The sequence below is a fragment of the Cariama cristata genome, unplaced genomic scaffold (assembly GCF_000690535.1).
Source record: "Cariama cristata isolate BGI_N322 unplaced genomic scaffold, ASM69053v1 scaffold33199, whole genome shotgun sequence".
Lineage (NCBI taxonomy): Eukaryota > Metazoa > Chordata > Aves > Cariamiformes > Cariamidae > Cariama > Cariama cristata.
Window position 1 is genome coordinate 1 of NW_009634648.1, and position 10,885 is coordinate 10,885.

At 49.2% G+C, this 10,885-nt stretch overlaps 1 protein-coding gene across 1 annotated transcript in view; it reads left to right on the plus strand.

Moving 5' to 3' along the window:
* The first annotated feature begins 303 nt into the window (after positions 1–303).
* The window catches only part of TRAIP (TRAF interacting protein), a 19,526-nt gene continuing 8,944 nt past the window's right edge, over positions 304–10,885 (plus strand). The window contains exons 1-5 of the mRNA XM_009707231.1: positions 304–386; positions 969–1,026; positions 2,300–2,383; positions 6,346–6,385; positions 9,039–9,166. Coding sequence (XP_009705533.1) covers positions 304–386; positions 969–1,026; positions 2,300–2,383; positions 6,346–6,385; positions 9,039–9,166 — 393 coding nt within the window. The remainder of the gene's footprint in view (positions 387–968; positions 1,027–2,299; positions 2,384–6,345; positions 6,386–9,038; positions 9,167–10,885) is intronic.

The window sequence follows — 10,885 nt, forward strand, 5'->3', positions numbered from 1 at the left end:
TTAGAGGAGCTCATGAAGCTGCCGCAGGAGCCGCAGCTGTGTTGTCACTCCTCTGCCTGTGGCCTTCCTTCTCTGGGAGGGCCGGTGCCAGCAGATTGCTCCTACACAGGGTGTTTATCTGGAAGGAGCGGTGTTAGATTGAGTGAAGCCTCCCAGGCAATTTCATGCTTTTGCTGGAACTGTTTTGCAAGTGTTTGTGTTGGAAGGAAATTGTTCTTCTGAGGAAATAAATTCTGTGTGTGGGGAGGGAGTGGGTATTTGCTTTTCTGGCTAACTAGCTTGGAGAGCGACCACCACTCACGGATGCGATGGTCACCTCTTAACCAGCCGCACAGCTGGGGCTCGCCCTCCTCTAACAACCAGTGGAGGAAGAAGAGCTTCCAAAGGTAACCTGCCAGCTCCACATTGTTACCCTGCTCCAAAAATAAACCGTTCTGAGTGTGACGTGATGGCTTGGTTGCAAAAATGCATTAGTAGCTCTCCTGGGGAGCCTGACAGGTTTGCGTTCATCATCTCGGAGCAGAGATCGACCCAGTCTCCCTCGTTCGGCAGATGCGTGTTCGGTGTCAGTGGCACCCTTTGGAGCTGACCGAACTGGGGATCTCTCAGCTGTCATATCCTGATATAGCAGCTCTTGTGCTGCTCTGTGTGTGGATCTCCTCACTCCTGCAAAGTTACAGTTGTTCAAAGGTTCTCTCCTGGGGAGATCTGGGCTCTCTCAAAACTCTGTCCTGGTAAAGATAAGCTCGCACGCTAAATTCAGCTGGGAATTGTCTTGGAAGCGAAGGTAGAGTGCGTGTGCTGGAACATGGTGTTCCTGTTAGCTGCACCTCTGGATTAAATGTTTGCGTTTGTTTTTAGTTTGTAAAAAGGAGTCACATCCTGCTGTCTCCTGGTGAGCTGGGGGGTGGCCCCTGGCAGCAATGCTCTTGGATTTTAAGGATTTACCATATGTTTTCTTTTCTCAGTCTCATCCAGTGGTTTGACACAGCACCAAGCCGGACTTGCCCGCAGTGCAGAATCCAGGTAAAACCATCACCTTTGTATGCCTCTCTATTTCTATGGCACAATGCTCTGCAAACAGTACCCGGAGCTGTGGCCTAGGCCTGGGGTGATTCAAGGAAAAGGCACGTGGAATGAAGCGGAGAGCATTTCTTGTCACTTGAGGCTCTCCCCAAAGGCTTAGAGGCTGAACTCCCCTTCAGCAACCCTTCTGATCAGAGGGATGGTCCGAGGGTGCCCTGCTGCTGTCCCTATTGTAACTTCTCAAGAAAGAGTCTCTGGGTTTTCATGGCTTTTATTTAGGCTGAGTAAGTATTGGCGTAATGGTAGAAAGGACTGGAAAGGGTTAATCGGGACATCCAGCTTGTGTTTCTACAGTGCCCTGCTGCTTGCCATCAGGTAAGCAGCCCATTCTGCTGCACGTGGTCCTTATAATTGAGCCCTGGCTTTGCAGCACTCGGCCCTTCCTTGAGAAAAGCAGAGGCTGGTGGGGGAAGGAAGGATGTGCTCTGCTTCTGACATGGGAAGCCAAGGCTTGGGGATCCAGTGGCTTAATCGGGACCTGAACTTCAAAGAAGTCCCTTGTGTCAGCAGCCTTGATGCTACCAGTAGGTCTTGGTGTGTAGTGGCTGCAGGAGATGTTGCCTCACACAGAGATGTACGTTTTTAGCCAGCTGCATCTTGGGCTTGTTCTGTGTTCATGCTTCTTTCTTCCTCTCAAGGTCTTGGCCCTTGTTCCTTCCCTGACTTGTTGATTCCCTCTGTTCTTCGCTGCCTCTTACATATCTGGGTTACCATGGAGTTATCGCGAAATAACATCTTATGTAGCAGTAACTATGCAATTAGCTGGTGTCATGACTGTATATAATACTTAAAACACAAAGCTGTAACTGCATGGGGGAGGTGTGGAGAGCTATCAAATTCAATTACAGCACCTTCTGCCTGCAGAAAGCAGCACGTACTTCTGTCTTAGGATTTGGCATCATGTTAGCTCAGCGTCAGCTGCTTGGGCCTTAGCTGCCAGAGAATAGGCTGCGCTTGATTCGGAAATGCCTGAATCTTTCTGCTGCGGCTCAGGAGCTTGGCTGGAGTCTCGCTCCCAAAACTGAGTGGGGGGTCTGCTGCTGTGCTCATGAGCCAAAAGTGGAGTATCGTCACTAATGGCGTCAAGCACGTGATCTGACTCGCCTTTCATGGCCTTGTGACAAGATGATGCCTTCTCCCCCTCCATCTGTTTTCCATATCTGTTGTGTTTCTATATCTGTGCGCATCAACCTCTTCTGTCTCCTGTGTTTAGGTCAGCAAAAGACACATCATCAATAAGTTGTTTTTTGATGTTGCCCTGGAGGAGCAGACAACACCGGATGCAGAGACCTTGCAGGTAATTTGACTCAGGAGTGTTCTTCCATTGTGTTGATTCTTCATCATCTTGGAAGCATGGCCTGGGCTGCCGGTCCTCCGCCAACAGCAGCTTCCTGAGCTGGTGCTCACTGTGCTGCACTTGTGTTTCAGACCTGAAGCACATCAGTGTCTCCTGCCTGTCTCTTCTCCCTCTTGGTCCTTGCCCAGTCTCAGCTCTGTTGTAAGGAAGTCTCCATGTGGTGGGTTAGAGTTCCCCCTGAGCAAATCTTGTGTGGTGACTCAAGAGGCCTCTTCTACTTCACTATTCTTCCTTCTGGTTGTCACCTTACCTGGAAACCTCCTGAAGCAGCATCAAATGAACATCCAACTGCTGCTTCTCCCTTGGGTCTCAAAGCCTTGGGGATGAGGCTACAGCGTTTTTCCAAAAGGCAGGAGAAGAAAAATCCCAAATGCAATGAGCTGCTGCAGGTGTTTGTGAGCCCTCCTAACCCCTCTGGAAGGAAGAGGCTGTTAGAGGAAGTGCCACCTCCTCGCTTCCGTGCAGGTTAGGTTTATTTGCACAGACTGTAAGGAACTGGGGCAGGGTGGTGATAAAGTCGTAGTTCCCCAAGATAAATTAGGAAAGGGACTGCCTGAAGCTGCACCAGCAGTGGTGGACAGTGTTGAGGCTGGGTCCTTGGGGCAGAGCCTGACTGGAGCTGGGGTGCTGGGTGATGTTCTCCAAGTGCCATCCTGAGGTGCGGAGAGCTGGGGATGAGAAGGGATGAATGCAGAGTGGCTGTTCCATGTTCTCCCTTGCTTAGTGTGGATGAAGTATGGCTTCTTATGTCTTGGAGTTATCTGTTCCAAAAAAAGTAGTCGGTTGACCTTGGTATAATGGGATGCTTGTACTCTCTTGTGTTTAGAATCAGCATGTGCAGCAATTACCATAATTAGCAGTTGCCATGACAATGCTATATGTATATCGTATGTTTTTAAAATAAAGCCAGCCAGACTATAATGTCAATAGCAATGTTGTTCTCAAAGATCACTAATAAAGAAACTGAAGGCCAAAGTATGTGTGCTGAGGAAATGAAAAAATATCTCTGGGCACTTGAAGCTGTGTGCCCTAGAAGCAAAGCAATGGCTCGGATCAGATAAACATTGCCTTTAGTACATATTCAGATCTGTTCTTGCAAGTGTAAATAGATAAGTGACTCCAGAAATGGGTTGACTGGAGAAAATTCACCCTAGAAAAGCTTTCTGTTCCTTCTCACCCCCACCCCAGGACCTAAGATGGGTTCCCCCAGCCTTCCCCTCCAGGTAGGCTGTGCTGAAGAACTCCCTTGCACCAGGGCGGGACTGTGGAGCAGCTCCTGCACAACAAGCTTGATGGCGACACCATGCTCCTACAAAGTTTGTGGTGTGGCCGTCAGAGGAACATCTAGCCCCGAGTGTGCAACTTTCCTAGTGAGTTAGTTTGTATGGGTACTTACTGCACCGTGCACTGATTTGGGTTGCTGCTGGGCTGATGCTGGTTTGTCACCGGTTCCATGTGATGTGCTGCCTTGTTTCTGGAGGACATGGAGCACCTTAAGAACATGGGTGACCATCATGGCTGGGATTTAATGTCTATTTAGACTGGAGTTCTGTCTGCAAAAAGAATTGGTGACTTCCTCAGCCAGAAGTGATTTCACCTGAAAAGGCCCCCAAATCCAGGGTTTATTCCCATCCGCTGTCTGTCCCTCCAAGAGCCTGGCTGTAGAGTGTTCCTTGGCTCCATTATCAACCAGAGCTCTATCTGTGCAGCCTGCAGATGTCCTGAAATGAGCATTTGGCCTCCTGCCATGAAAAGGCTGGACTGAAGCGAGGGAGTGTGCTTCAGTGTGCTAGAAAGCCAAATGCATAGCTGTGGTCCGCTTGTCTGCCCAAGGTGAGATGCGTTGGGACACTCTTCTGAGAACCAGTGTTCTCTACCCAGTTATAAGTGGTTGGAAGAGCTCCCTCATAGTCTGAAACATCTTCCTGTTGTTGCAGAACTATCCAAATTATCTTTTGCATTCTTTGCTATTCTTCACTCTTGCTTCTGGTCTGAAATGTTTAGTGTCAAAGGAGTGCTGGGGCTGCTTTGCTTCCCACCACCAGGCATCAATTTCAACTGAAATGCCAGAGGAAACTTGGTTCCCTGGAGCAGCTGCAGGCCTGGGTTTATCCTGTATTTCTCTCGAAGACGGTCCTCAGTGATCAGAAGAGTCTCCATATGGCTGTTCCCAGAGCAGGAAAAGTATGAATTTTGGGGTGCAACACCTTGATGAGGCCATCTGGAACAAGACGCTTCCCATTGCTTCTGATTCGGGGAGCTGAGTGCCCTTCTTCCAAAAGAGACTAGGAGACTTCGGCTTGTTCAGCTTGGTGAAAAGGGGGCAGGAGTAGGAGGATTCCTGCCTGTAAACCTGCTGGGGAGGGTAGAAACCTGGGAGGATAGCTGGCTGTCTGTGGTCAGGGTGTACTCATTTGGTCTTGGGAAAATATGGTCGTGTAACTGAGGCTGGCAAAGAGAGGAGAGCTTCTATCAGAGGAGTGAAAACTGGGAGCAGCCTTTAGGAGCTGTGGTGGAGGATGAGGGATTTCAGATTAAGTTGATGAATGAGGTAATGGTACATAGCTGCCAGCAGTAGCCCGAGGTTTCTTTGCTCTCATGCTAATTAGCACATCTTGTGAGCTCACTAATCGTTCCTGAATAGGACTCTGAGGAAGTTACTCCAGAATAGTTCCTGCAGCAGAGTTAATTCCATGTCAGCCCTCCAGCTGTTGTTCCCCCTCGGGGCAAATCCAAGTCAGCTCTGCTAGGCTTTGCATTTAGTCCCTTCTGCTTACTGACTTTCACATCCCATATTCTGTTTCCTGCCTTTATTGTCACTAGCAGAGCTTCACTCTGGTCCCGTCAGATCCGTGGTCACTGGTGCTGCTATTCTCAGCTCAGATTTGCATGTAGCGTTCCGGGTTGCACAGATTTGTGTGCTCTGCTTCAGTACAGTGTTGGCATTTTATTGTGGTTTTATTCTACTGCAGTTCCTGCCTGACTTGTTATGTGCTTTCCTCTGCAGTTCTCTAACACAGCTTTTTAAGTCATCTTCTGTTGACTCTTTCCTGTATATATTTCTCTCTATATTTTTAATTGATATACACATATATATTTCTATATTGCCCCTCTTTGTAACCTCTCTATATTTCCTTTGGCTATTTGCCAGTGTTCATAACTCATATCACTTCATTATCTGTTATTTGAACTGAGGTATTTGCTGCCTCTTTCTGATCCTTAATGAAGGCATTAGAAACATTTGAGCTTCCGCAGACCCTCGTGGCACCCAGGAGACATTATGCACCCTCAGTTTGCTATGGTATGGATTGGTTTATCAGTGATCTGTTTATGGCCATTCGACTGAGCAGTTAGCTCTTATCAGCATCCTGAACTGCAGTGACTTCAGTGTCTGTCAGAATGCTAGCTGGTGCCTTTTGATTGTATGCTTGGTTATCTTTTCAGAGGTTTGGATGTGCCCTCCTGTATCCCACCTGCACCTGATTAAAGTTCACTTCAGTTCAAAGCAACTCCCAAACCAGTTAGTCTGGCAATGTCCCTGCCTTATTGCCTTGTTTAGGTAAAACATTACAAAAATTGTTCCTGTCTGATTTCCTGTTTCCCTGAGAGCCTTCCAAAATTATTCAGCTAAAACAAGATGACTGACAGTGTGAGAAACACAAGGTTGACAAGGCTAAGACGAAACTGCTATCTTCTCTTCTCCCCCTGAAGAATGCCAGTTGGAGGTGCTCTTTGCGTTCCCTGTGATAGTACTTGCTTGTAACTTGGTGCTTGCTGTTACCGCGTTCACTTCTTAGCACCTGGCTGGTGCAGATGTCCTGCCGAGAAACCTCTCGGGTAAGATCTGGTGAAAGCTTCTCTGCAGGGCGTTTCCTAATCGGGTTTTCTGTGTTGTGTTTCAGAATGAACTGGACAGGGTGAAGGCTCAGCTCTCCATGAAAGGTGAGTTCCAGCTGCCTGCAGGGGATTGGCAGGTCCTGGGCTCTGCCTATGCTAGGTGGCTTGCACAGGCCTGAGGAACCCCTATGCAGAGCCCACCCCTCTCTGAAGCAGAGGGCATGGTGCAGGCTGCAAACTGTCTTGCTGGAGCAACTTCTTCAGAGCTTTTTCCAAAGCAAGACCACCTAAAGCTGCAGAAAGCTTGTGTAACAGAGCCAGAGTCTGCAGCCTGGCCCAGCTCTGCTGTAACTGGGGAGCTCTCTGCAATTTTAGAGACATATCTGCAATTTTTTTGCCCTTCGTCCTAATCACAAGCTACAAAAATGCAGCACAGCTGTATCTGGAGCAGGCTTACTGAAAGCAAAACCCTTGGTTTGCTTACTGGGAAACTCACAGCTGCATATGGCAAAGGTTTGTTCCTTCTAACAGATGAGGGGGTAAAAGTGGTGCCCAAAAGCAGCAGTGGGAAGGCTTTGGATTTGTTTGGCTGTTGCAGTGCCACATGTGTTGCGCGAAGAGCAGACGGAGTTCGGTGTGTGTGCTTCCATTTTCCTATCTTTAACTTTAGAGGATGTTTGAGGGAGGCAGGAAAAGCAAAAGCCCTGGAGACTTGTCGATGAGTTTTAAGCATCGTCTGTAGGCAGCCTGTCATCAGAACATGAGTCATGAGCAGCGAAAGGAAAATGTCAGTCTGAGTGACAGAAATCCAAAGACACACTAGCAGAAGGGGGAAAAAAAAATCTTTAAAGAATGCTGGGGGCTCACCCACGCCCTGAGAGTCGTCTTTCCTCTGCATTCCCTGCGTGCACGAGACAGACATGAATAGCCAGTAGATTGAGGATTCAGTCATTAGCCTGAGAGCAGAACTGGATGGTCTGCACATCTCTATTCTGAGGCCTGTTCTCTTGCCAGCTTGGTTGAGTTTAGTGACTTGGTAGAGAGCCAGATCTTCTGGGGAAGGTGGCTGGGATTCTTGCTAGGATGTTATCCAAGAAAAGCTGCTCAAAGGCCTGCTCATCTTCTCGGCTTCTGGTGAGTAGAGGTTGGATTTGACATTCCCTGTCCCATTCTCTTTTCATATTGGAAATGAGAAGCTCCTTCCCACCTCCTGCCTCATTTGCTGTGGGCACTCTGCTCTCTGGTGGTTCTTGTGTATAAATTCTTCACTTAAAGATGTGCTTTGTGCTGTGCGCTGTAGAGGAGCTGTGTAATTGCCAGTCTCTGATCAGCTTGCAAATGGCTCTAGAGGTGCAGAGCTCTGAGCAGACCCAGCAGGCGCTGTGGGAGGCACTCTGAATGAGCTGAAAACTCATTCCTGCAGCACGGGAAGTTTTGACTCCTGCCATCTGCCTCTGGGCAGCTGGGAACGGAGGAGGGGAAAGCCCTAACTCCTTTGGTGGATGTGGAGTCCTGCAAATGCAGGGGAGCATCTCCAGGCTGTGCTGCCTCTGGTAGGGAAGGGTTATTCAGATGAATGGAGAGAAAAAAATGCTTTACTAAGAAAGAAATCTGTGTTTCCCTTCTATTTGCTTCTGCTGGGATATGTTCCTCTCTTCTTCCTCAGTCCCACATGACTCTTACTGTCTGAGCAGTGAAGCTGCACTGCTGGTCATGCTTGCATGGGATGTGGTGGCACAGTTGGAAACTGGATTGCTTCCAAGGAGAACCAGCTTTTTGGAAAGGCACTGATTGGTTCTCTGCTATTGTCAGGCTGAAGCCATGGGTGATTTTAGCAAAGACAGAAGATGCTGAGCTGAAGACTTTACCCTGTGCTCCACAGGGATAGACGGAGGGGTTGCTGCTTTCCCTCATTGCCCAACTGCTTCAAGCTTTCCAGGGATGCTGGCTGTTCCCTGCTTAGGCCTGTCAGTCCCTGATGGTGGTTGTTGCTTTGTGAGCTGTTCTTCCCTTGTCTCAACAAAACAAATTGAAATCTGATGTTTTTTTCCACCACCACCTTTCTGGTGGTCAGAGGCATGTGCTTTGTTCCTGGATTGCCTGCGTGGGGAGGGATAGCAGGACTCAAAGCTTTTGTGACCTGCAAAAAATAGGCACTCTGGGGAATCTACTGAAGCTGTCGCATGTCCCGCAAAGTCCCCAATGCCCAGCACAGCTCTGCTTTACTGCCTCTTGTCCTTTGACGTAGGTGCCGTGGTGAGCATCGCTACAGCAGCGTGGTGACGCAGCAGCGTGGTGGATCGCTGTATGCAGCTGCCCTATGGCCCCCAAAGGGCTTCCCTGCATGAAGGCTCCACGGGGAGAGGATGGGCTCAGGGCTCAGCTCTCCAGCTCTGTGACAGCTCAGTATAACTCAAGAACAGTTTTCCCTGTGCAAACCTGGCTTTGAGAGCATGCAAGAGTTAAGATGCATCAGCTTAATGCTAGCAGGGCTGGCACTGGAAAGCTATTAAAGGGAACTTGTTATCTTTAGTAAAGAAAATCTTGAAGCCTGCTGGCACTGGGAGAAGCAAGTGCTCAGTACAGACCCTGGTGCAGACAGCACTTAGGGAAATGGCTCTCTACAGGAACGGCCAACTCTTAGCAGCCTGGAGCCTGAGACTGCAAGCAGTGTCTGTTTGTTGTGCTCCTGCTGCTGTGGGGCAGCTGAAGTCTGGGTTACTGGGCCATGACCTTTTTCTTTTTTTTTCTTTTCCAGAGAAAGAAAAGCGTGAATGCCAGGCTGTTGTGGATGGGCTGAGGGACACTCTGGATGTACGCAATGCCACAATAGAGTCACTCCAGAAGGTGCTGGGAGAGACAGAGATGCTGTGTTCCTCTCTGAAGGTACCTTTCCTGCCCATGGCAGGACTTCAGCACTAACTATTGCACAGTCAATGTTAGTTTTGTTGAAGATCTCTGCAGGCCCTGCTAATAAAGGGGTTGTGCTGGTGGGACTTTGGATCTGGTGCCTTGAGACTCCTGTCTCCTTGGTCTCTGAATGACAGAAGGGCGGTGTAGCTGGGTTTTCACTTTGGTTTTATTAATCTGAAGTGAGTGGTGTCACTGGCCTGGAGATCCTGAATGCGTTCCAGCTGGGGGTGATTCAGAGGCGTAAAAGCCAGACCTGTGACTTGCGTACAAGTGGCTGCGGGCTCAAGGCAGAGGTGGCCAGAGTTGGGGAGAGACACCAGCCCCAGCCTGGGGGATGCTGGCTGAGCCTTGCTAATGAAGTGGCAGTGCTGATCATAAAGGCAGCAGCATGAACTGAGTGTGGGAACTGGCCCCAGTGCCCCATTGCCGAAACACTGGCTCCCTGCGGTAGAATGTTCTTCTGAAATGGGTTTAGGCCAGGCGGGATTCAAGGAAAATTAGTTTCTTAGTTTGATTGGAGGAGAAATCAAACTGAAATATATAGAGGGGGAGTTGCAAGCTTCAGCTGAGTGGGATTTGATCCAGCTAACTCTCCTGTCTCTGTTCTGTTGCCAGGGCTTTCCTTTGGTTAGGTTAGTAATGTATGAAGTCCAGGGATCAAATATTCCTGTTGTGTTTCAGCCTGCAGTGACTCAGGGTGTAGTCATGTACTGTGCATAAACAGCAAGTGGAAGAGGGTGACAGCAGGAGCCACTTTGTTGGGATGTCTTGTAGTGAGCAGAGTGACTTTGTGTTGGCGGTGGGCTGGAAAGGGCAATCTCCATGGTGTGAAGATGATGTACCTGTCCCAAGAAGATGGGATTCAGGCAGGTGGGGTTGTGAGCTGCAGGCTGAAAGGCAGGGGAGGGGTCAACTGCATTTCCCAAGATCTCTGCCCCTTGGAGTACAGGTCTGACCAAGTAGCTTAAACTGCATCGTGTTCCTTGATCTGCAAGGCCAAGTGGCCCGGGGAGAGCTTGTCGCTGGGTTGTGGGGTTGTCTTGCTGTGTGTTGCCTGCAGTGGGCTCTTCCTGGGAGGAACCAGTCTGGGAGGTTTGCCTGACACTAGCAATGTGGTGCTGTCGGAGGGCAGAAGGACATGTACAGTAAGGAATTAATGCCAGACAGGCCTTGCTGTAAGCCAGCACAACTTTTTTTTTGTCTGACCATGAGATTATATCCAATCTGCTTGGGTGTTAAGGCAGCCTGGGTCGGGGCCATGCCAGAGATGCTCCTGGGATCATGGGTATACCAGCGGCAGGATACTTCTGATGCTCCCTACTACTGCAGAAACAGTTGTGACAGTGGAAGCTGGTGGTTGCTGCACAATTCAACATCTCTCTGCTTGGCTTTCCTGCCTTGGCATCTCAGGAGGAGGCTCTGTGGTTATCTTGCCCGTTGCAAAACCCTCTGTGTAAGATAAAGTCCTTTTAGTAAAAGCTGGGCAGGGCAGAAGGATTAGGGACCTGGAGGTATCTTTTCTGTGGCGTACGGGGTTTCCCAGCTGAATGCCAAGCACTGTCTTATACTGCATCATTAAAGATTAAAGCACTAAACTTCTGCAGTGAAAATACAGGCTTAACTAGCTGTGACGCAGGTCAAGCCCACAGGCTACGAACCGTTCCTGTGTTCTGCTAGCACTGTCAGCCGCCG